The 27,006-nt window shown below is 38.1% G+C and overlaps 1 protein-coding gene across 2 annotated transcripts in view; it reads left to right on the top strand.

The window, feature by feature from the left end:
- Positions 1-2,473: 2,473 nt before the first annotated feature.
- The window catches only part of LOC109072629 (sodium/potassium-transporting ATPase subunit beta-1-interacting protein 3), a 61,932-nt gene continuing 37,399 nt past the window's right edge, over positions 2,474-27,006 (top strand). Inside the window, exons 1-3 of one of the 2 annotated variants that reach the window (XM_042712780.1) lie at positions 2,474-2,971; positions 22,603-22,740; positions 26,755-26,835. In XM_042712780.1, coding sequence (XP_042568714.1) covers positions 2,918-2,971; positions 22,603-22,740; positions 26,755-26,835 — 273 coding nt within the window. In that variant the 5' untranslated portion in view covers positions 2,474-2,917. The remainder of the gene's footprint in view (positions 2,972-22,602; positions 22,741-26,754; positions 26,836-27,006) is intronic. The other variant, XM_042712781.1, reaches the window with a different exon arrangement.

The raw sequence follows: 27,006 nt of genomic DNA, 5'->3' as shown, positions 1-27,006 counted from the left end.
AGCACACATCAACACACTTTAACTGGAGGGAGGTGCTGAGAAGTAGACCCCTAGGATCCCATCAGATACTCTTACTGATAAAGCCCAGTGTGACCTTGTTTCCATTGCTGGTGTTTGTGTGGGTCATGTTTTACCTACATTACAGGGACCAGCAGAGCAAGCAAGCAAGAAGCTGTGCAGAGACAATGCTGAGGTGTTTGAAAGTAAAGCTAACAAATCACTTCACAAAGGAATAGAAAAACATACGACAACAAACCAAAAATGTATAAATAAAATTTAAACAAATAAAAATGAATGAACAAACAAACAAACAAATAAATAAAGCACAAACACCTCACCAAAATTTGCAAGTTATTGTTAATATTATTAAACAATCTTTGTACATTAAAATTTTAATATTTAAAAGAGTAATGTTCTTCAAAGAAAACAAACTAATACAAAACAAAAATAAACATATAAACTTAGAAATAAACAATGATAACAAAAATGATAACAAACAAATCAATACATAAATAATTAAACCACAAATGTCTCACCAAATTTTGCAAGCCATTGTTAAAATTAATAATCTTTGTACAATAAAATTAAATGTTTACAAAGGAATATTTTTAAAGAAAACAAACTTAAACAAAACAAAAATGTATAAAATAAAACGAATTAATAAAACAGAAATAAATACAATATGATAACAAAGAAACAGACAAATAAAATAAACAAATAAAGTGTACAAATATCTCATCAAATTTTGCAAAACATTGTCAGTTTTATTAAATAATATAATTACCAAATAATATTCTTCAATGAAAACATACTAAAACAAACCAAAAACAAACAAACAAACAATAGTCAACAGATGTCTTATCAAATTTTAGTCATTATTAATATTCTTAAATAATCTTAAAATTAAATATTTACAAGAGAATCATTTTTTGCAATACAAAACAAAATAAAGTATTACAACTGAAATAAATAAAAAATGACAACAAACAAACAAACAAAGTGCACAAATGTCTTTGCAAGCCAAAATTATTAAAAATCTTCGTACAAATTAAATATATACAGAAAAATAATGTTCTTCAAAGAAAAGTACCTGCAGTTCTCTCATCTAAAAATATCCCCAAAAACTATTTATAGCAGTGTTTGTGTGTGTGTGTGTGTGTGCATGGGTGTGTTTGTGTGTGTGTGTGACAGGGAGAAGGGAAGCTTTTAAGAGAGGAAGCAGGGGCTACAGTGATGTAATGAGAAGTGAAGTGTTCCGTGGCATTACAGGCTCAACCTGTAAAAGATTCATCACTCTTCTTCATGTTCAGAGAGGAGGGAGCCGAGCAGCACGGGGGAGGAACCGCTTTTAACTGCTTTTCTATAATGAATCAGCACAGACAGAGCCACAGCTGTCACGATAGAAGACAAGAGCTGGCAAAGAACAAGTGATATTATCAGCATTAACTTCATCATTAATATATGTGTGTTATTTACATAGGTCTGGCAATGGAAGTCCTTGTTTATCATGTCAGTAATTATGGATCTGAATATAAAGGGGGAAAGAGCAATATAGCTTTAGGCAGCTGAACATTTCAGTACAGTCAATAGAGTGTCTCTCTGAACAGACTGAACATTTAAAGTTCAATTGATAAAAATGCTATGTTTGTCATTATGTACATTGCCCCACAGTCCTCATTTGTGTTTGCATAATTGCAATAGAAAATTAGACTAAATAAAATCCCACATTATGACTGCATTTCCTCATTTATTTGTATAATAGCTCATTTTCATACAGTAGATTTAAATGTCAACCAAAGAAAACCTTATAAACAGTAAAAAAAAAAAAAAAAATAGTTAGTGAGGTATTTTTTTTGCTAGTGTGTTTGATGTTGGATGATGACTGTGTTTGTTATTTTAGTGTGAAAAATGAAGTGACAAATAACACCAATTTACACCAGCTTCCATCTCAAAAAATGAGGTTGAATGTAGCTTTGAGACGCGGCCAGCAGATGGCGCCTCGGATTTAATAATAGACCTCAATGAGCCGTACATTAGTTCCTTCAAACTAAAAATCACGGACTACACGCTTTAATTCACATCTAACTGGAGATACAAACTGCATTCCAACATTCGTGACGGTACAAATATCTCAGCCAAAGCTATTTATCACTCCACACACGATAAAAAATAAATAATAATACAATACAATAAAATAAATCAATCAAAGTTATATTTTATCCTGTACAGTATAGGCTACTGCAGTGTTGTTATAGGAGCTCTTGTTTTAGAGGGGTCTTGGGCACTTCCAGCTTCTTAGCCTGGGAGACCATCTTAAACCAGTTAAGAGCAGCATAGTTTATGTGTTTGTTTGTTTCGACAGGGATGTGGTCTCTGGATATGGTTTCTATGCTTGTTTGCTGGATTTTGGCTGGATTTAGAGGGGTTTGGTCACTTTCATGATGGTCAGGCAATGCTATCAGTTGGCCAACCAGCTGACTGGCCAGTCTGGGAAACCAGATTAAACCAGACAACCAGCCCTTGCTCGGTTTAAGTTTTTATTTCAGGAATGCTGTGGCTCTTGGGTCATTTGTCCGCTTTTTCTTGGGTTCGAAGGGACAACACACGCACCACACGCAGCCTGTGTCCGTGTGTGTGAGAACAAGCCATTGTGATTTACATACACCCCTCTGCCTGCTACCCCACCCCTCCCTCTTGCCCCGTCTACCCCCTTCTTCTTCTTCTGCCTTTTTCTTCGCACTTCACTCAGTCTCTCACACACTCGCAGCCCGTGATCAGCTTCACTCTGCCGCGCGCGTTTCACCGAGCGCCGCTGGAAACGATGGGAACGGAGACTCACGCGCTTCTCTGTGTTTGTTTAGGATTTTTTTGCTGATAGACTCATATAATCAGGATCTCATTTTCAAGCTTTAACACAATGGGCTGCTGCAGCGGACGGTGCACCCTTATATTTCTGTGCACGTTTCAGTTGGTGAGTTTGTTTTCTGATAAATGTGCATTTCACACCGATAATTATGACTGCTCATAATGTGTGCTGTTTAGTTTATAATACGCTGCCTTTTGCTTTGTTGTTGTTATGTTGCTGTTGCACTGGATACACAGTGAGTAGCCTACATTGTTTAAACATTGTGTCAGCTTGAACTCTTGTTTTTTTTCTTGATCTGAGTAAAGGTTTAACATGTGTTTATGAAGCTGGCCCCTCCGTAAAATAACAGTCAATAGTTCAAATAATAAAATAATAGTTGTAAAAGACTTTTATGGGCAGTTTAATGCTTTTGCACTACTTCAGTCATCCCAGAACTTTTCTCATACAGTTACACAGATTTTTCACTGGGACAACACAGAATACACGGCTTTAAACAACTTCATATGCCAACGAATTGGTTTTGTTTAATCTGTTAAACAGTTGTTGTTTTTTTCTCACAAAATGTGTTTTTCCTTGCCGTGTCAACGCTGTCAGATTTTGACATGTAATTTCAAAAGTGTAGTATAGCAACATTATTCCATGAAATATTAAAATGTTAAATTTTACATTATTATTATAAAAAAACTCTAGTATTTAAAATTAAATGACAGTATTGACAATATAACCATATTTTCCACATCAAACGTTAATTAAATGCAGAAGCCATTTTATTTTTCTGGATTGTTTGGTAAATTATCTAAAACCATTTCTTTACAATTTGAGTCAATATGTCATGTTTTTGACATCAAAATATATGCACCATTACTTAAAATGAAAATTCACCCAATTTTTTTTTTTTTACCTTGATAATTTCTCATCGAAATGTCAAAACTCAATCTTCTGATGTATGCTGAACTTCTCCAATCATTTATTCCTCTTAAACTTTCTTACAGTCGACTGCATGCTCACATTCAGATCTGCCTCCATCCAATCATCAATCGATGGATTGAAACAAGTCCTGGTCTACATTTTTTAATTTCTTTTTTAATAGTCTGTTTCACTCAAATGTACGTCATAATACAAAATATAATATCGGCCACGACCACAGTTTCATAGATAATTAGTATTCCATAAAAAAACCCTCCAAAACATACAGACTTCGCATCCTTGAACTCATAACAAGTTAAAAATGGAAAGAGGACCTTCATGATGAAGTTTCCATAAATATCTGACTGTGTTGACACAGAGGATACTGTGTTTACATGCTTTTGAACAATAGTTTAGTATGTGAAAGTGTGTAGCGAGGACTCCACACACCCCACGGCATGCCCCTCAGCACTAAATTGATCTGTTTACACTAGATAGAGTTGGCAGGAGCTTTCAGAGGTTAGTCATTAGTTAGATCTACCCATGTTCCTGTCAAAGAGAGAGATATTCGTCTCTCCAAGAAGCTATTATACTGTAATTGTTGCTTAGTCTTTATTGGAGCTCGCTTTGGTTCATTGGATACTCTATCCTAGCTTAAGTGTTTGTAGACGTTGTTTGTCAGTGAAATGTTTTATTGGCTGCAAACTCTGCCATCATCAATCAGCAGTGAGTTGCTGGTGTCCTCATTTCCACGTGGAAAGTCTTGCAGCTGCTTTTTGCATTGTTTCAGTCAGCCTCCCCCATCCACAATCCCAGTCTCAACAGCTAAACTGATCCCACGGCAGTGTAAACAGGCGTTGTTCGCCTACACCGCTAAACAGCTGCTGGAGACTGATTGCACGTTATTCAAATTTAACTGCTGTTGACACCGCAGCCACGTCTTTTATTTCTGGTACCTGTGGCAGTGCTTGTGTAATGCTGTCCATTCTTCCCACAATCCTCGCTGACAGGGGCATTAAAAAACGCTGACACCTGCTGCCCCCTAAAGACAGAGGTGTAATACACCTCGGCTCACACGTTTGCACGTCACACACACTCGGCTACTGTCAGACCTTCGGCCCTTGCTGAGCTTGACGTGGGCCGTCTTCCTTTCATATTAGACACCTCAGGGAAAACATTCCTGCGCTTTGATGTAGTTCTGCTCTCTGTCTTTCTATGAGATCTTATTATCTTGATGTCACAGAGTATCCCCAACGGGTCTGCAGTTACTGCTGTTCTCAGTGGAAAGATGCCACAGAACTCTCTTAGGCTAACTGGATGGCTGGTGGATTGATGCTATTATTTATTAGTGGTGCTTGAAGACAAACTTCTCTATTACTCTTGCTCATATAAGGTAAGTAATAAACTTCGACTCGTAATCCATTCCTCACTGTGGCTTGTTGAGGAGATGATTACTTTCAAGTGATGAGGTGAATTTTGCCTGGCGCACTATAAAACTCATAGTAAATAAATAATGAAGTCATAGATTTTTACTGAAGGAAGCACATGAGTTTTGTCCGGAGACCAAAATTAGGGATACGTCAGTGCTATATTGGTTATTGGACAATGTTTTAGCCTTTTTAATAAATCAATATTAGTATAATTAGTTAATGTCAAATTTTATATTTAGGTAACGGCAATGTAAAAATCTAGCTTAAAGTTAACCTTTAAAAACATAGTAATTTAATAAAACTGTTAACTGTAAACTTTAAAAAAAATCTCTATATTTTATATATATATATATATATATATATATATATATATATATATATATATATATATATATATATATATATATATATATATATATATATATAATGCTGTGCATTTATAATGTGATGCCTGAATTCATGTGTGGCATTTAAAATGATTAACTTTTTAGTTTTTAGTGTGTTATTTTTACTGAAAATAGTGTCTAATTTTAAAGTCAGTTTTAAAACATTTTGTTAATGCATTATTAATCTTATTGTGACTGCTTTATCCATGTATAATTTTTTTTTTTTTTTTTTAGAAATCTTTTATTATTTTTTTTTTTTTTGACCTTGTTATTTTGAATAAAAATGAAAGCTCAATCTTCTGGTGAAACAACATTCTTCTCTTTGGTGATGTTTGCTAGACTTTCAGTCATTTACCATAAACCCTGACCATTCACAATAAACTTTTGAGTGCAATGGCCACATCTCAATTTCTCAATTCCACACACTGGAGATGATTTCATTGGTGCGATGTCATTCGTGAGATCTGTACACCTGTTTGTGCTGGATAAGTAACACAGGTAGACACACACATGGAAACCATTTTGAACTTTACCCTTTGTAGCTGTTGAGGAACATCTGGTTTGGTTCCTCCTCCTCCATTTCTCGGTTCTAGCAGTAATAGACGAGGAGTTTGTTTAATAGCACATGAAACTGTCAGCAGCTGGTTTAAGGTCTCCCTGGTGGTGAGTTAATCTGGCTTTTTCATACAGACGTTCTCCACATAGGCATGGACTGACTTGGAAATCCGTACGTTTGGAATGAATTGCACAGTTATCAAGTTTATTGTAATTCTGAGACGTTCTTCTCCATGAACCATCTCTTATTACCACTTCTCTCACATGATCGGGCCGTGCAGGGATTCACGGTTAACCTGGGAGGAATTTAATCTGTATCCAGGCAAAGCCTAATAATGAGGTTTTCTTGATTAAAAATTCTTTCTTTTGTTAACAAGCAGCTTGAATTTTTATCTTTGACTTGAAGGAATTATTCACCAAAGAATTAAACTTTTGTTCTAAACCCGTATGACTCACTTTCTTCCACTGAACACAAAAAGAGGAATTTTGAAGAATGGCCAAGCATTTTATCATCTTATTTATTGTGTGGACTGTTATGCAGTTTTTTTCCCTTTGCATTATTTCTTTGGAAAAAACAGTGCAAACATTTTTTTTTTTACATTGAGGAAAGTAAGTTGTGGATTTGGAATGACATGAGTGTGAGTAAATTAAATTTTTGTGTGAAGTATGTTAGAGTTGGAGAATATGCCTGAAAGTGCACACACATACACAAAACTCTACCTCATGCAATACATTTCCTCTAAAGTATCTCTTTCCTTAAGAGACGAAACAAACTAGGACAGAAATAGCGAGACACTTTGAAGTGAGCCAGAAAAGGAGGACTAATGAGTCAGAGAAAGAGAGTTGTACTTGCGGTGTTGTACACACTGTTGACTAGAGAAAAAAGACACACTTAATGGTGTGTGTTTGACAAACCCTGAATAGAGAGAGTGACTGATGGACTGTGGGTAATAAATGGCAGTGGCTTTGACCTCTTTATGTCAGAGAAGCTTGTGGAGAGATACGGTAATGAGGTCAGGAGGAGGATACTCTCTGACTTCTGACTTGTAAACGCACACACACGTCAAATCCAGGCCTGAATGTTGAATAGATACCATACATGACCTCTGTGACCTCTTTACATACAGATTAAAGGAATGTTCTCCATTCGAAAACCTATATTGATGCCATTATAATCTTGATTTGTCTAAAAACTGTTTAAAGGAATGAACTTACATTTAAAGTATATTCTTCTAAATTATTATTAATTAATTATTAGTGGTGGCACAACTGTTCTTGGTAGATAACTTCTGGTTACTGTATGTTTTTTCATAGTAATTATTTTTTAACTTTTTTCCCTATTCAAGTTATTTTCTGATATGCATTCATCAGTGTTGGGGTAACGCATTAAAAGTAATGTGAATTATGTAATCAGATTACTTTTTTTTTTCAAAAGTAATGCATTACTTTTAAATTTACATGAAAATATCTGAGTTACTTTTTCAAAAAAGTAACACTTTGTTTTGCATTTATTCACTGACCCCTCTTCTGTCGCTTGTTGAGAGAAATCGGGAGTGAGGTGAAGAGGCAGAGTCACTTCCTTCAGCCTGGGGCATATTCATTTCACTTTTGACGTGAAAGGGCCTTTACAATTGCCAAAAACATAACTTTTGGGGTTTTTGTGATTAAAGATAAATAAGCAAGTCCAGCTTGGGTGACAAAAAGTAACACAAAAGTAAAGCAGTTCATTACTTTCCATAAAAAGGAACTAAGTAGCTCAATTAGTTACTTTTTATGGAATAACGCAATTTTGTAATGCATAACTTTTAAAAGTAACTTTGCCCAACACTAACTTGCATTTATCATGCAAAAGTTATAGGTTTTACTGGCTTACATGGTCATGATAGGAGTTGAAAGACTGAGTATAACTTTGCACAGATCAGCACAAATAATGTTTAAGTCTTGTGGCGAGGGATGGAGATAACTGAAAAATAAAAAAGAATGCTTCCAGATCAACCTTGGTCCACTTATGTACATAATAAAAAAAATCTATCTCATATCTTAGTAAGATATAAGTCAACATTTAAACTGCTTTAAAGTGTTTTGTAAACATTTGTTTTGTTAGATATTTGAATACGTTGAAACCCAGTAATTTATTTAAAAGTGTAATCTAGCATTTTACTCTCAGACAAATCCTGTCATATCCAGATCACAATGAATCTTGGGATTGTATGGGCTGTAAAGGATCCATTATTTGTTTCCCGCATGGCCCAGGATTCAAAGGATGCATTTCAAGGCCTCGTTTGAAGGAGCCTTTGTAATGGGACAGTCTTCGACGCTCCTTTGTGACTCATTCGGCCATCGGATGCAGTCTTTGAAGAATGCAGCCTCTGAATTGGGACACAGCTAATGACAGCTTGACAATGAGCGACTGTTGGCTTGGTGTATCATGGCCTTAAGAGTCATGTGTTAGAGAATTGCTCTGGTTTTCACCATCTTTGTTGAGTGTTGCGACTCCCTTGAAAATAGTGCAGGAAATATGTATTAGTATTTCATGTTTATATAAGTATTACAGTACGGTGTTCCATTAGAATGTCATTCAGTACTAGAATTTTTATTATTTACAAAATGGAACAATTTCTTAGTTATCAAATCTGCTTATAGTTATACTGTTAAAGCAATGTGTATTTAAACTTTTTTTTCTGGTTAGGAGCCTTGCCTTATAGCCTTACTATATAAGTGCATTGCTGTAAATGCAATTATAAACTGACAGATGAGATTAAATGATTTTCTGAGGTAATCGACAGCATGTCACTGATTCTGTCACAAGAGCTTAACTCCTATTGAACCCAAACTGAAATGGACTTTTAATGTACATACATGCAGGTTAATACAGGTCCAGTCAGCATGCCTTTCCTCTTGGTCCATCTGTAAGAAGAAGTAAAGTTGACATGTCATGTGTTTTTACTCTTAACTCCCCACTGAGAGACCGATTATTTAAACAAACAGCGCTCCCTATGGAAACAAAAAGCCACAGAAACATGCACCAGTTGACTCCACAAAGTCAAAGACCCTCACGGGAGGGCAGGAAAATGTTAGGACGGGGTAATTTGTGGTTTAATTTGCTTGCGAGGTGTCATTACGGGGCTATAGGGGTTCACTGGTTATGTTGATGGAACCTTTTGCCCTCCTGTAAAGGTTAATTTGCCCCAGTTGGCTATTTCACAACAGCTAGGGGAGATAGATATGCCCAGCAGTTTTACAAGACCTGACGGCAGCCGCTGTTTCCCAGACGAATGAAGGCAGGGATGTGCAGCACTGTTTATCAGCTGATTTGCATATGATTCAGCCCAACACCCAATGTGCATCCCCCAGCCAGACAAGCAGATGAATATTTATAAAACAAGGGACGCCATCCCCTCTTTCCGCTCTCACTCATACAGTCTGTGTACTCTGAATTAACAACTTTTCATTAATGCACTCAGGCTGTTATTAAGGGTAATTAGTGGAATGAATCAGAATGAGATGGCAGAAAAAGACGGAAACACACACACACACAAGCACATTCCCACCTAATGCTTCTTCGCAACTCAGGAAGGCCTGGTGCGGGTTGATGGAGAACATGCCTGATGAGGGATCCAGCAGAGAGAAGGATTGCAGCAGATCTAGACCAAAAGAATTTCGTCATAGTACCAGGGTTATTAAAGTTAGCTCCATTCAACAATCTATTGTTGAGTAGAGCTAACTTAGTGGATTGCCTATAGGCACCTGCCTTTTAAAACCCAAGGATACTTTACACATACTCTAGGGCAGTGGTTCTCAATTCCAGTCCTCACGTACCACTGTTATGCAGTCACTCTTATTTTATACACCAGGGCACTTACAGTCGAATAGAACAAACGTCTGAAGCAATAAAAGATACAAACAAAATGTGCAGAGCGGTGGTATGCGAGGACTAGAATTGAGAACCACTGCTCTAGTGGTCTATCATACAGTGTGAATGATGTAAAGTACGTCATTAGCATAGTACACACGTACTGTGCGTGCACAGCCCAATTTATTTGATTGGTTTTAATTAGTTGGTCTACAAAGTGGAAACACAGGTGCAAGTTATTGTTTCACTTTCAAAAACAGCAAGAGACTACTGGAGATGCAACTCTAGTTTAAACAAATACAAAGACGTTTTATTGTGATAAATTCTGGACTGATAAGGCACAGACACAAGACAAAGATGAAACTCTCTAATGTGCCAAGCACCTTTGCAAATGGAGTGTATTTGGAAAGTCTATGCATTTGGCTGTACGCACATGCTAAGTGTTTGTGTCAGAACTAAAGAATACTTTTGGCTTAATGCAGCATCCTTACTATGTAAGCTTGTAAGGGACTGAGTTGAAACTGTGAATCATATCATAGTTCATATATAACTAAATATATGAAATGGAATGCACTGTAAGTTGCTTTGGATAAAAACATCTGCATCAAAATGAATAAATGGAAATGGAGGAGTTAGATGTGATGTTTTGCTCATATCCCATAAATTCTCAATAATGCTAAAATAGATATGAATTTCCATATCTGTGCTTATTCACGCACAGTCAACACTGTGTCACTGGATATAAATTACTACTTTATCCACATCCCACCAGCAAGCAAACATGACCTCTGGCCTCCATCTACATTTACAGACATCCTGATATCCCATGGTGAGCATCACTGTTGACTTACAGATTAAATGTTTTGTGTAGCACCTTAAGCTGGAGAAGAAGTTCTCTGTTTTTCTCTCTCTCTCAATCTTGACATCCCATCAGACTGTGGCAAGCTGATTGTGTCAGGTTTCTGACTGTGAAGATTGGCCAGTTGACAAACAAGAGTGTCATCTTGGAGAACACTGACATTGATTGTAATGCCAACAAACAGTATCCTCAGGACAAGAACGGGCTAAATGGAAGTGTGAGTGAATCTTATGGCCTGTTGACACCTAGTATAAAACACCGAAGTACAAGCGGAAAGGCCATTCACATGCACAGATGCTGATATCAGCGATATAAAGCATCTATTTAGAATAGATGAATCAGGTTAACTTTGTGAATAATGCATTGTGGCTAAGCCAGCAGGCTTAGCTAAGTGGTGCATTTGGTCTTTTTGGATCATTACTCAGCCATGACAACTGATTTAGACCACCTGTGTGCTGAGTCCACAACAAGATGTTCCTGAATAGGGTCGATTGATGCCTTGAGTATGAATATTGACCGCACTCTGAAAAACTGAAGCCCCTGCATTGAGTGCAACAGCAGGCCAGTCATTCACCCAGATGCTGATCAATAGCTCTGTGGGGAAAGGTGACTGATCTTCTGATACTCTAAAGAAGTGAAGGAGACGGAGAAAATGAGAACACGGGGAGAGTTACATCTATTTCACAATTTCACGCAATACAATGTGTGCTAGATGTATTTGTCCCTGTTGGAAAGTCAAGCAGTTAGCTTAACAACCTTAGCAGCAAACTGTGTAATCTGTCAATCATGAGTATCGTGACGTCAGTCCAGGTGTGTGAGCCGGCAACACCACCTGTCATGAGGGAGAAAGACACGGACGGGGTGAGCGCGGAGAGGAGCTCCGCCCCCTGCACCGCGGCTGAGGGTGAGCTGGATATGGCACGCCAAAAGGCCCAAAATGAAGAGGTGGATCTCATAGACTGGGAATCGGAACTGGAAGTTGAACTGCCCCATCTTTACTCTCTGTCCTCTCCGCTGGTCCCTTCCAGCCCTCCTTCATCCTTGGTTTCCTCATCCAGCCCTGAGGGGGCTTTCAGTTCTCCAGTGCCTGCTCCTAGACTGTGTCCTCCAGTGCCTGCTCCTAGACTGTGACTTCCTGTGGCGGCTCCTCCAAAATGCCTGTCCTCCCACCCGCTCCTGCCTCCTCCACTGCTGTCATCTGGCAGCCCCTCTGCTCGCCCTCAGCCCACCATCATTGCGGTGCGATCTCCACCGGACTGCCATCCTCCAGTGTCGCCATGGTCGGAGTCTCCCTCACCTCCGCCTCCAGCCTCCGTGGCCTGTACTCCGCCTCGGCTCGTTGACCCGTTGGCTCCACCATGGCTCCGAGCTCCCTCCTCTCCGCCATGGCCCGGCAATCCACAAGCTCTGCCTGGCTCCCTCGTCCCTCTGGCTCCGCCTTGGTCTGGCATTGACCACCCTGCGCCTCGGGACTCCACTCCTCTGGCTTCGCCTCGTCCCTCCGTTCCTCTGGCTCCGTCAGGCTCCTTCATCCCCTCAGTCCTCTGTCGCTCTGGCTCCACCGCGGCCTCCTGGATCCACATCTCCGCATCGGTCACCGGCGCCATCAGTTCCGCCTAGGACCTCCGGATCCTCCCAATCACCCTGACTCTTCGGCTCTCCTTCTCCGCCTCAGGCTCCTCCTCCACCTGCTCAGCCACCGTTGGTCGGCCCCCTGGAGTCGGCAGCCATTCGTCCTCCATGGCTCCTCCCAACGTTGGCTCCACCTTGGGCCATCGTTATGGCTGTGGCCTGGGTCCTGCTGGGCTCCTCCTGCTCCAGGTCCCTCCTGTCTCCTCCCTGGCTCCTTCCTCCGTGGTCTCTGTCTGCTGGCCCCCTCCCGGGGGTCCGTCCTCCACCGGAACCTCCTCCCAAGTTCCCACCCACACCTCCTTCTGTTGTTTCTACGGTGCGAGGTCACACCTTACTGGAGGGGGGAGTAATGTCACACCCCTGGACTCATTATGTGTGTTTTTGCCCCTATGACCCAGTTTCTGTCTCTCATGGTTTGTTAATTTGACTCCAGGTGTGTCTAGTTTCTTCCCCATGTGTTCCATGTCCCCGTTAATTTAGTCATTCCATACACCTGTGTTTCCCCTATTATCCTGCCTTTATAACCCATGTCCTTTCAGTTCAGTTTTGTTGGGTCTAGCAAGTCAAGTACGTGTGTCTTCCTCCTGTGTTCCATGTTGGATTTACCCCTGTGTTGGATTAATAAAGACTCTCTCAATTATTCTCGACTCCGTGTTCCTTCCGGCACAGTAGCGTGACAAGGGCCCTATGAAATCAGTTTTTTTTTTTCCTCCAAATTCAGGGTTTTTCTTTTAAAATATTTTTTGATTACTTTTTAGTTTGTTTTATCAGTCAAACAACTTTTTAACTATTATGTCTAAACAATTGAATTCGTACAACTTTGAATTAATAATTTTAACAATAATGGTATAATGATTTATCTTTTCAGAAATTCTGATTTATTTTCTATAATTTTTACTGGATTTTGTTTCATGATTAAAAGCTTGTTTAATATCAAAAATGCATCAATCAAATGAATGCATATAACTTACATTTAATCTTAAATGTAATCAAATTTTCATTTTTATTTTTTTATTTTTTTGCCAGTGTTTCACAATTGAGGTTTACCGTTTATAAATTGTGATATTGTGTGATTCCTTAAATAATGTTTTAATAATAATACAATTTATTATTACATTGAGTTACTTTCTACTGTATTAAAATAATACTTCACAATTTCTTAAAGTAAAACCAAATGTTTTATTTTGTCGAGTTGTAGTGAAGACCTTTGAGTTTCTGTGTGTTTTCATCAAATGGTGAAATGCTGGTGAAAAGACTCCCAGAACAGCTCTGGAGATGAAGTTCATGTCCTCATATAGTGGTACAGCAGACACTGAAAAAAAAAACATGAAAATCGTGTATGCTTGAGAATGTTTATTAGATGAGACTGTGGTGCTCATTTTCACAGAGACCTGCAGAACATGAAGACTTCATATAGCAAAGTTTGTTCCTCATCAAATGTAGTAGCTGCTCAGACTACTTTAAATAAGGTGTGCCCTTTGATATGCCCTGCCCAAACTTCCTGTTTCAAGAGTTGTTGAGTGGTTATGCTAGAATACTAAATACCAAAAAAGAAAAAACAAACAAATAAACACTTAATGTTCAAGTATAAAGGAGATTCCCTAATCACTGTTGTCTCTCCACATGCTCCTCTCTTTATCTGAGTCTGCCTCTAATTGTCTCTTTGACCTCCTCCCCCTCCTGGAGCATGTGTGAATTATTGATTGTAGAGTGTGATTTATCGTATATGCCGGGGGCTTAGAGAAGGACAGAGGGTGGAGTGTGCTGACTTTCCGCTCCTCCTTGTCTCACCTTCATTGTTGAAGGACCAATTATAAATCTGAATGCAGAGATCAGAGTGCTTTCTCTCCATATAAGCACCTTCAATGAGCTGTCCAGTGGAGTGGTTCCTATGGCAACCCCCCAAATTATGCAGCATAAATCAAGCTATTGTGAGGGATATGGTTTTAATATGTCAAACGAGGAGGAGGGGTGTGCAGTTAGGTGAAGTGATGATGATAAATAAGAATATTCAAATCCGTGCAGATTTATCCCTCTGTATTAAACGGCTGAAAAAAGTATTGAAAGGCTCAAAAATTATTTCTGCTGCTTTCTAAATGTGCTTATTTAAGATCAGCTAATTCTAGAACATTCTACAAGTTAATTTCATTGTGTTCCATTAGACAGAGGACTTTATAACTTTAGTTAATGAGTTTGCGTTTGGACTGCTACTTACAATTTTTTTGTTAAATTTTGTTTTTGTCATATGACGTTGCTAAAAAGAACATTATTTGGTGTATTTGGTGTAATGAAATGTGTTTATGCGGTTTAAGGGTCAAAAAACACATTATTTTCCATATAATGTACATTATTGTTTCTCCTCTATGCCCTGCCTTCTGAAACGCGTTGATTTTTACAAAGCTCATCGGTCTGAAAAAGCAAGGTGTGCTCTGATTGGGCAGCTATCCAGTTTGTTGTGATTGGCCGAATGCCTCAAGCGTGTGACCGAAATGTTACGCCGCTTTACATACTGTGATGCCGTCTCTCAGGCCAGCAGCACGAGACTCAGTCCAGCTGCTCTGCTCGTGCACATCCCATCATCGGTTCTCTTTTAGCAGTTCAGTCAATGTACTGTTAGGAGTAACTGAATAACTCGGGATATTGGATTATTTAGTGTCAGAGGGAGTGTAAGGCACGTTTATAAACCAAATAACTTAAGTAATTTGTGGATTAGTGCGTACTGGAGATGCGAACCGTTTCAAATGATTCAGATAGATTTGGTGAACTGGTTCAACCGGTCCACTAAGATGATCCGGTTAAATAGAAAGATTTGTTCGCAATCTAGACATCATTAGACGAGACAAAACCAATAAACTCCATTACAAATGAGGCATCTGTTGCATCCAGTGGGGACATAATTACTGATTATAATGACTTATACTGTCTTTTTTCTCGTTGCGTATCTCGCTGCATAAACATAAAACCATGTCTGCATTTGTGATCTGAGAAACAACAAGCCTACTCTACTGCTCAAAACTCGTGTTTGAATCATCATTGGCAAATTATTTAAATATAAAAAACGTACCTACAGGCTGTGAGTCAGGAGCGCCAGACTGTGCTTGTGAAGTCTGAACTGCCCAACTTTATAGAAACAGCCGTTGTGGCACAGACGCATTTTGCAGGCTACTTTGATAAAGAATATCTCTTTGGATTTGAGACTTTAGTCTTTGTAACTTTACAGATCTTCTTTATGCACCACGAGCTTGTAACACTCCAAAGAGAAAGGAAAAACTGAAATTGCATCATATGACTCCTTTAAATCCGCAAATGACAAAACTGCAGTGTGCTTATAATAAACAGAATATTATTGTCCCTTGGTGTGGATGCCAGTGTAGTTATCATTTGATAACTATGAATGGACCTTTGCATGTCAGATTGTCTCTTCCTGTATAAATGGACAGGTCTTGTCTGCAATGTGGACCAGACCTTATGCTGATAGTCAAAGGTCTTGTTATGTGAAACTAAACAGCCTGTGGACATCTCCAGGCCTCCAGATGCACATCCATTATCATTTCGGCTCGTTCAGTTCTTCATTGATTTCCTGCTGACCCTGAGATCACCAAACAGTGTAAATCATCCATGTGTTTGGGCTTGAGAGGGAAAGAACGTGTTTGTATATGCAATGCACATCATGGAAAGATGGCTTTACTAACAGCAATAAACAAGCCCCCACTATGTTTTTGTTGCTGATCGTATGTGTTAGTCTTTTGTATGCAGAACTCCTCAGTGCAGAGACGTTTGTCAGTATGTCATTAATGTTCTTCAGCTTAGAGTTCACAGGTCTGAACTGAATTCACTGGCTGAAAGCTGCTGACATGTTGTACAAGCTGTAATTGCACATTGTGATGTTCTAATTAACGGCTTTTCAACCGGACAGCTGACTGTGATTGGAGCAGTTAATTACTGCAAATAAAGATGAATTATGATGGATTTTACAATGATGAGCACCACAGGGATTTAATTATAACTCACCTTGATGAAAAACATCCTGGCAGCTGTTGCAGTTTTGCTGTGGCTTGAAAAAAATGCAATTGTAGCATTGAGCTTCAAAGGAAATGTATTACAGTAGTTTTTTCCAGTGTTAAGACTTTGAAATAAAAATTAAATTTGTCATTTTTCTTTGCATTTGATATGAAAAACCAAAGCTAATCTCTACTGTTGTTAAAGGGGTAGTTAATCCAAAAATTAAAATTATGTCATCATTTAATCTTTATGTTGTTTTAAATCTTTGTGAGTTTCTTTCATCTGCTGAACACAGAAGAATGTTGGTAACCAGTTTCTGGTCCCCATTTACTTAATTATTTTTTTTCCATACTATAGAAGTCAATGGGGACCAGCAACTGTTTGGTTACCAACATTCTTCAAATATCTATTTGTGTGTGTGTGTTCAGCAGAAGAAAGAAACTCATAATAAAAGGAATCAGATGTTGCAAATTCATTATATGCATCAGGTGGACTGTGTGCGGTCTAAGGCTGTGACTGAGGTAGAAATGACTTCATGGAGTAGATTTCCAGCTAGGGGAAACTGCCAAATGGTAGGTCATGGAAAAACTATGAATTGTTCAGATGTTCTGCTTTCATCTGGGTCTGAGTGAGGTTTGTACAGCAGGATTGTTATCAGAGATGGAAAACAGCCCCCTCTTTATCAGTAGAAAGAATGGGGCAGAAAAAGAGGTGACCTCCCTAAGGGTTTGGCTGATCTCTCAGATGTGGGTCAGGAAGGATGGAGAGATGGATGGCGTCATGGGTCACATGCCAGAAATCACACCCTCACTATCATTCAGAAACACAGAGGGTGGTGTGTGTGCTTGTATAGCTTTGATTAGGGCTAGTATACAAGTATACTTCTCTTGCTATTTTCACAATGAAATCTGTTTGACATCCATTTCGGCTGCTTCAAATGATTTGAAAGCAATATGTGATTGTTAGATCATAATGTCAAAAAGTTGTTTTGACACACATTTAGATTGAGGGCAGCAGATTTTCCTCATGGATTTGACAGTAATTTGCCCCATCCATTTTCCTTCTATCCTGACAAGAGCTCCAGTGCCTGCTGCAGAGAAACAGCCTCATAACAGGATATTACCACTGCAGGAATGCTGTTATTTGGATGGTGAACTGGATTGGATTGCTGCCAGATGTATCGTTTGGTGTTAAGGCCAAATAATTACACTTTAGTCTCATCTGCCTCAAAATCTTCAAGGTGCATTTTGGCAAAGCTCAGTCGTGACTGTGTGTGGCCTTTCTTGAGGAGTGGCTTTTTCCATACAAGCCACATTTGTGGAGAATTTGTGATATTGTTGTCACATGCACACAATGACCATCTTTGTCATAAATTCCTGCAACTGCTTCAGAGTTGCTGTAGGCCTCTCTGTCGTCTCTCTAACCAGTTTTCTCTGGCTCTTTTATCCAGTTTGGAGTGATGTCCTGATCCAGGGAGGCTCTGTGTTTTACCAAATACCTTCCACTTCTTAATAATAGACTTCACTGTACTTCTAGGCAGTGATAAAACCTTTGAATTTTTCTTTTTGTATCCATCTCCTGACTTGTGCCTGTCCACAACTTTATCCCGGAGATCTTTTGACAGTTCCTTGCCACCCAGAGTTGAATGTTTGCTTCAGTTGCACTACCAAGGACTGAAATGCTCCAGAAAAGCTCTTTTCATGCTGAGCAAAATGAGCACAGCAGATCACAGTTAAAATAGTTTTGTGTGCCATTGAGAATGTTATCAGCTACACCTGATTGAGTTTACAAGTCATTTTTAGAAGGGGGTGATCCTTTTTCCAACTCAGTGATTTTTTTAATTTTTTTTATTTATTTAATTTTTTTTTTTTTTTTCTGACATGTTGGTGTTATAGGTTTCACTTGGATATTATAAGTAGGACTGAGTAAATACAGCTGGATAAAACAAAAACTGTGTCCGTCTTAATTCCAGGCTGCAAAGCAACAAATTGTAATTATTTTAAAGGGAGTGATTATTTTCTGTACCCACTGTATGTAGCATACCACAGTTCAAATGTTTGTTGCATATTGCATACTGTGTCACAAAGTAAGCCTTTATAAAAAAGGTTATATAAAAAGATTTCTCCTCAGTGTTTACTAAGCAGCTGTGCGGATTTATTAGCGGTGAACAAACGCGCTTTTGATTGTTACTTAGGCTTTAGAGAAATGGAAAACTTCTTTCCTTCTCTTATTGAACTTTATTCCCAACTTCGCCCCCGGTGACACCCATAACATCATCTCTGGATGATTTGAAGGATTACACACACTTTATGGGATTAGCTCCAATTTAAACAGATGATTACCGCGGTGGAGCATGGCCTCATGATAATCGATCAGGGACAAAAAAGGTGCATTACACAAGTTGATTTGCAGGCTAGCAGAAGCTAATCTAGGGGAAATGGCTGGTTTAAGGAGCGGGAGCGAATCTGATATGATGGAGATCGGAATACTTTGCCAGGAACCTCTGCTTCATCTTTCAGCCTCTAAAAGCATTCCGCCATTCCTGCTTGTGCTAATGAGTCCCACAAGTCATGGAGTGGGAGAGAAAGTGTGTTCTCCTTCATCATTAGGTGTTTGCTGCATGTGCGAAACATTAAACATGCTATCTCTCCGCTCCTATATTGCTTTCACACTTTCTAGAGATTTCTGTTTAGCTATTAAAGTCAGTACAGTGAGAACAATGTAAAATGTGTTCCTACAGAGAAGGGCTGTGGCTACCCTTTTCCCAAAACTTCAACAACAGTTATGCACTTCTGATTTTGGCCCTCCGTTTATCTGACTGTCCGTGGGCGGAATCAAAAATGCAGAAGTTTGATCTGTAGTTTTAGCAAAACAGTCCAAAAGTCCAACTGACGTCAGCGGACTTTTTTCTGACAAATATATGGGTAGACTGAGAAAGAGTACACATTATTTATTTACATATACTACCAACATTGTAACAATACAAAGCTGTTTAAGCCTATGGACTCACCATCAGCTGCATTAAGAGCTTCATTTCTGGATTTTGTAATGCAGTGAAGTCAAAACCCCTGCCTGAAGCTCTCCAGTCTGACGTCTCAATTAGTTTGAGATCTGTACCCTCAGCCCCAGCTGACCTGACCACATTTTCTGCTATTAATCTGTTCAGACTCCGGGATGACCCCAAAACCCAACCCAACACTCTTCTCAACCGCCTGGACAGAAATCACACTCCAGCACTAAAGCTGTTCCAAAACTCCCCAAGCACAATCACACCACCTGCCAAAGTCCTGATTAGCCTAATTCCAGCACTCACCAATAACAGTCCTTCACAATTATGGTTTCTCAAATGGTTACTAAAGCTATCAGTTGTCTGGTTGTGTTATCCTCCTGTGTGTCGTTATAAGTTGATTTGATTTCTCTTTCTCTGGCGGGAAACTTGGATGCCATTAGCTTGTGAATGTTACGTTTGGATTGTGGTCAGTATTTCAAGTTTCTCACTGGCGAGTGAGAGTCTGGTCACTAGAAATCTGTGCTAAATATGCAGTAGTGGAACCTAGTCAACATGAAATGAAAATTGGATTGGGAAGATAGGGTTTTTAATTGCTCCTGGTCTTGTTCTGCAAAATGTAACAACTTGCTTTATATCTTAATTTTTATTTTTGGCTGAAGCAAATAAGGCTGTCAGCGGTCCAGTTGTGTTGGGTCTTTTGTAACTTTGTGAACTTAAAAGGCTTAAAATTACACTGTTAGACTGTTCAGGGTTTTTTCCCCCAAATTCATTAAGTGTGTGCTAAAACGTGGAGCTCACCCACAAGCAGCTTGTTAATGCTGTGATGATGGAAATATGAGGTGACTGGAGAAATAGCCATACTGTGTGACTGAACCTAAGCTTATAATGGAACAAGACAAATCCTTCTAATAAATCAATGAAGCAAATCAGGGCCAGTCTCACAACTCCTCTTCTTTATTCTCTCTCTCCCTCTCTCTGTCATTTGTCGCTTGTTTTCAGTGACGTCCCACCCGTCTGTTTCCTCACCACTTTATCTTCTTTATTGTATCCTTTCTTCCACTCTCATCTGTAGTCATTCTCTCTTCATCCATCACCCACTCCTTTTCTTTTTTGTCAGAACCCACCCCCACCACACACCTCTCTCTCTCTCTCTCTCTCTCTCTCTCTCTCTCTCTGTGTGTGTGTGATCTGCTCCTTCTGTCTGCTCCACACATTGACCAAGATGTTCGGCTCTGATCAAGCCATCATGGCAGATGCTTAATTGTGTCTGCCAGGTCTGTGATGTGCCCAAAGTCCCATAATCCCCTGGCACTCGTGCTCATATAGGGCACTGGTCTTTTTCAGGTGGGATGCTGTGTTTCCTGGCATTTAGCTCTGAAATGTCAGCAGGACAGGTAGGATGTAAATAGAAGGGGACTAGTTTCTAAGTGCAGAATCCAAGCTTTCAGATTTATTTCTTAAATTACTTACTTTGGATGGTGTCTCAGGACACAGTGTCTGTTTTGATAATTCTGTGCCACTTTGGCTGAAGAATATTTTTTTTTGCAGTCTTACTTATTGTCTTTGTGTTGGTAACAAACATTACGTGTGGTTTCCTACATTGGTAATTCATAAAAATGAGTATTCTGTCACTGTTTGCTCACTCTAATGTTGTTCAAAATCTGTGTGACTGACTTTCTTCTCTACACTCTTACAAATAAAGGTTCCAAAAGGTTTTTTTTTAGCAGTGATGCCCATATAGAAGAACCATATTTGGTTCCCTAAAGCGCATTTCTTAAATTATTTTTAAGACATTTTCCACTATAAAGAACCTTTAGTTGGAACCATTGTTGCCAATAAGGAAATCTTATTTTTATAAGACCTTTAATGGTGTGTAGAACACAGAATGAGATATTCTGAAGAATGTTCACGCTGCTTTTTTCCATACAATAAAAGTAGACAGTGACCAAAAGTGTCAAAAATGATCAGAAAATAGTCCATACAACTTGTGCACTGTGTATTCCGAGTCTTATGATATCAGACAACAGTTTTGTTTGAGGAACAGACTGAAATTTAAATCTTACTGTTAGCTGTAGGTCTCAAAACTCATTAACATTTTCACATATTTCATAAACCTGGCACATCATGATTGCTTATTAGACAGCTTGCTGTATCTTCACACAGGACACCTTAAAGAATTATTGTGAATTCATATATTAATGCTAGACACCTTAAAGATAACATGTACCAAAAATCTTTGTCATATCTTTATGTTAACATACAGTACTTTACTAGCCTTTTGTTTTGGAGCTTCTCATGGTGCAAACACGAAATAAACTGCTCTGGTCATGTGACAATTTGCACTAACCATGTGACAATGCACATATTTAAGGATCCAGCATACCCGGTTAAAAAAATCATCGCTCTCAATTGGATTGAAGTACAGTGTTTTGAATGGATAGTGTGGTTGTTTACAAGCATACCAATTCTTTCAGAAAAAGAAATAGTTGCCAAAATCTCCATGAAACAGTTTTGAAAGTTTGAGTTATGAAAATTAAGATCTAGGATCTTTATATAGCCTCATTTTCATCAACATTAAATTCAACATGGCATCTAAAGTGTATAGAAAGTGTATGATTGGTGGTCTGTTGCTAAATAACTCTGGCACCACAACAAGTCTAGTTTAAAAAGCCTGTAAGATACAGATATAATTGAACATATGCCATTTATTCAATAGATCAGGCATTTTCCACTGGCTCCACATGTGTGGCAATAAGGATTATGTTCTGTTGAAGTTTTGAAAGGTGTTTGATGTCGCGTTTGCACAGCTCCAAATGTTTCTACAATATCATTATCTCACAGATCGTCTGGATTTAACAGAATCATTACTGAGATGGTCTGTTGTTCTAGTTCCTGCAAAAAGTATAGTTTAAGAGTTTGACACATAAAGAAGTCTCTTGTGTCAAAAATCCTTTGATAGTCCTATCAAAATCATCAAAGTCTAAAAGGAGAAATTATCATGCAAATTAGTTGTCACAGCATGCTTTAAACTTTTATTGCAAATCATTCCTCATTTGAATCATTCATCTAAATATATGTCCTCTCAACTCTTTCTCTCTCTCAGATGGTGGCATTAGAGAGGCAGGTGTTTGATTTCTTGGGCTACCAGTGGGCTCCTATCCTTGCAAACTTCTTCCACATCCTGGTTGTTATCCTGGGCCTTTTTGGCACCATTCAATACAGACCTCGCTATATTGTGGTGGTAAGTGCTGCTTTTAATTTATCTTTAATATGATGACCTTGTAAATCCCACAAAAAATTTTGAGGTCACATTTTAATCACCAAAATTAAAATTAAAAAAAGTTTGGATATTTTACTTTTGGATTTGTTTTCAGTTTTGACTTTTTCTTACAATTGTTTGGTTATATCTCTCAATTCAGACTTTTTTCTCGCAATTCTGAACAAAAGAAGAATTGTAAGATTATGAGTTTATAACTGTGAGATGTAAACCCACTGTAAGATATAAACTCACACCTGAAAGGAAAAAAGTCTGAATTGTGAGATTAAAAGTTGCATTTTCCTTGTTTTATTCTGTGGTGAAAAAAAAACAGAATTGTGAGAAAAAAAGTCAGATTTGTGAGATGTCGCAATTACCACCTTTTTACTTTTTCAGTTCTGTGGCAGAAACAGGGTTCCATACATTACAATAAATCCTATAATGGGAATAAAATAAATAAGCATGAATTAAGTGCATTACAATAATGAAAAAAAAAAATAGTTGAGATGATAGGAATCGTCATAAAATAATCACAAAATGCAAAACAACATCAACAAAAGTCATTATTTTATGTTATTTTTCATTCTGGACATGTTCTTGACAGGTTTTGCTAGTTAAAAATCCATTTAATAACACTGTCAATTTGGATCTGTTCCTTTATGACAGACAGTTTTAGAAATGCCTATACGCACCCAGTATTTGCGACACGTGCAAATCTGCTTACGGTTGATCAAAGACAGCAGGCCTCTGAAGCAGAATTGAACGCAGCCCTTAGCTGATAATGGACTCGCAGCACTGCAGACACTGGACTAGCCTTATACTTTGACACATTGTATGGCATTTTAATCCCCTAAATCTGCAACTAATTACAATGAATTAAATGATTAGAGTCCAGCTCCCTTGGGTCAATACATGATGCAGCTTCACTTCAACTTCAGCAGGATTATCAAGCCTTTAGTTCAGTTGATGAGACGGGAAGCAAGATATTTTTGGAGTTTTAATATTCATACTGAATTTTTTTTATTTATTTTTTTTATAACCAATAGTTTCAGTTTACATCATGGCTGAGTGAATCCATGGCTATGTTGGAAATAGTATAACATTCTATTCTTATTATTGCTACATTATAATTTATAATTCATATCTAAAAACAGCATACTGTGCACTATGCAAATTTTCTGCATGCTTTGAAAAACGAGACTACTAAATTTGCCAAAATGTGTAAATTGTGTAGAAGAATGTGTGCATGACAAATGAGCTAGAAGTAACATCAGCCACAGTAAAATGTCTATTTTAATTTCTTATTTAATCAGACTGACAGAAGTAATTTTTATACAAAATAGGGTTAAATATTGTTATTTTTTTATTATTATTCTAAGAGAGACACTGCAAGAAACATGAAGTCATGCAATATCAATGCAAAATGCTATTGTTTGAAACTTTCATCATTGCAAAATGCATAGTTTTTCCCACTATTAAACTATTAAAAGATAAATTGTATATTGCTCATTATGCTCTAAATCAAAACTAAGTTAGTATTCCATTCCAATTATTATTTTCATTATTTGCTATGCATTTTGCCAAAATATAAAAAATTATAAATATTAAATTGGGAATATCTGCTAAATATGTATTTAGCAAACTTTTAGAAGTACATGTGCTTATAAATTAAACTTAAATGTATGCATTTGGCAGGGACTTTTTATCCTTGCATTCAATGTAGACATTTAATCAGTTGTTGCTTTATCTGGGAATCAAACCCATGACATTGGTGTTGCTAGCACCAGACTCTACAGTCTGAGATACAAGCATAGCCCCAAAAATATAACAAACATGGATTACAAGCTACATAATGAAGTCTTTAAGACATTTTTCCTCACAAAAAATGTAAATAAATTTACCTCTAATGTGTATGAAACTCTGAAGCCATTGAATGGAACACAGCAAAATCCTGTTGCTCATTATACATTAGATTAACACATATGATTACACCAAAATGTGATGCTAATTAATTTCAAACACCAAATTCTCACATTGTGAGTAGAAATATCAAGTTAATCAAAGAAACAAAAATCTGAGAAGCCAAGAATAGAACAAAGGCGTGAGAAAAGACCGATAGACGAGCCTGGAAACAAGACTTGCGGTGCTGAGACTCCTGGGAATGGTGAGGAGTATTGCTCAGGCTTGTGTCCATGTCATGTGTTGTAAAGACTCATTCTGCTTCACAATGGGTTCATATTACACCAGTCACCATATAATAGTGATCTGACATGTGAATCATTCTGTCTGAGGTGCATCATTTCCCTTCAAGACATTCATTTTCTGAGAGATAATGAGACATATTAAAGCCTCAGTCTTGCTGACCCGTTTGCATTTTTTCACGAGTCATAAATGGATATTGTGTGATATTCCGTGTGAAATACAACTTCTTGTCCCTCAATTTATAGAAAAAAAATGTAATAGTTATGTAATGTACAATGGAAGTCAATGGCGTGAATGAAACAAAGTGCTTATGTGCATAAATGCGAAGCTCGTATTGTTGTTAAAGCTCTTACATAAATTATGTAGTTGAAACATTTATTATGTGATCTGTAAAGTTGTCCTTTGAGGTGGGACTGCTTTTCCTCAGTGGGTGGATGAATCTTCGGTAATGTGTTACAAGTGTAATTCCTGTGGATGGAGTTTGCCTTACATAAACTTTCACAACATTGCACCAGTTTAAACTTTGTGTGAAACTCAGTTAAACTATCCAAAATAGAAAAATCCTCAGACAAAGTACTCTTCTGATCTTTGTATAGCAGTGGAGGAAATCCCAGTGGAAGGTGTTTTGAAAAACTCTTTTGCAGTTTGTAGGAAATCGCTCTATAAAGTCATCTCAACCTGGTCTTCTGTGCGGTACTGACAGGAAACCTGAGATCCACTTTTACTCTTGTGCGGTGTAAACTTCTGTATTCTCTTTAAACTCCCCGTGAGCACTATCCGCTTCATGATAATGACAAAAATGAATGCACGTACCTTTTTCTGTTTCCGGGATTTTATATACCAGCAGGCTCAGTTTGGAGCGCTAATTCAGATTAGCATTTCAGTGGAATTTATAAGCTTGTAAAAAGCATAATTGATTGTGTTTGTGTGTGGTAAACAACAGTACAAATGGCCAGGAAGACAAAAGGCATGGCGTTCAAATGAGACGTTCTGCTATAAAAAGAAGATCAAATCAGAACAAGGAAAGATACAAATCTGGAGATAAAAGATAAGAGTGTGCTTTTCTCAGGACTGAGCTCTAAATCCAAACATGCTCACTGCGGATGTTTTCAAGCATCTGCTCGACTTCTGTTACCCATATACAACAGCTCTGATGTTACTGGTTGAGTTCAAACTTGTCTTAGATGGTGGTTGCCAGCTATGTCTTGCATAAAAGTGCTCCAGTGTGGTAGTTCAGTGGTACAGTGATGGTATCAGGTGGTAATACCACAGTACGTTGATACATACTATGGTACTAAATGGTTTTACTGAAGAAATGTGAAATGAAAATTCTGTCAACATTTACTCCTCTGTGGAGCACAAGAAGAGATTTTGAAAAATGCTTTGTCTATACTATGAAAGTCAATGGAGTCCAAAAGTTGTTTTAGACCTCTTTCATTGCATGGACCAAAAAAAGAAAAAAAGTAAGTCATAGAGGTTTGTAATGACATGATTGAAAGATGCATTGTTCATTGTCAATAGTGTAAAGATGTTTAAAGCACAGCTCATGCAGAAGTCACTTTTAAACAAAGCTGCTTTCGGGTCATGTGGCCAACTTTAACATGAGCGAAATCTGCTTTGGGATGTTTTCACCCTCACACAAAATTGCCAAATGCGCAGATTCCTTTTGAAATGACTGGATTTCGCCTGTGAAGATTCATCCAGCAACAGCAAATGTGACTGCACCTTTAGAATGTAGCCTGTGTTTGAATGTTGGAACGAATTGTTGGAGTAATGAATTGTCCATCTTTTTAACAGTATACTGTGTGGACAGCGCTGTGGGTGGCTTGGAACGTCTTTATCATCTGCTTCTACCTGGAGGTTGGAGGTCTATCAAAGGTAAGAGAGATTCCCATCTAAAGTTACACATTGGTCAGCCGTCAGCGTTTAGGAGTATGAGGCATTTTAATGACCCTGTTTTACTGCTAAATGGGACTATTTATGATGTTTTTACAGACTATCTGAAACTTTATTTAGAAGTGCTTGTACCTATAGCTTTGTGTCTTTGGT

The sequence above is a fragment of the Cyprinus carpio genome, chromosome A23, assembly GCF_018340385.1.
Source record: "Cyprinus carpio isolate SPL01 chromosome A23, ASM1834038v1, whole genome shotgun sequence".
In the NCBI taxonomy this organism is placed as follows: Eukaryota; Metazoa; Chordata; class Actinopteri; order Cypriniformes; family Cyprinidae; genus Cyprinus; species Cyprinus carpio.
Note: the sequence above shows the minus strand (reverse complement) of the source record. Positions and strands in the feature narration are given on the sequence as shown.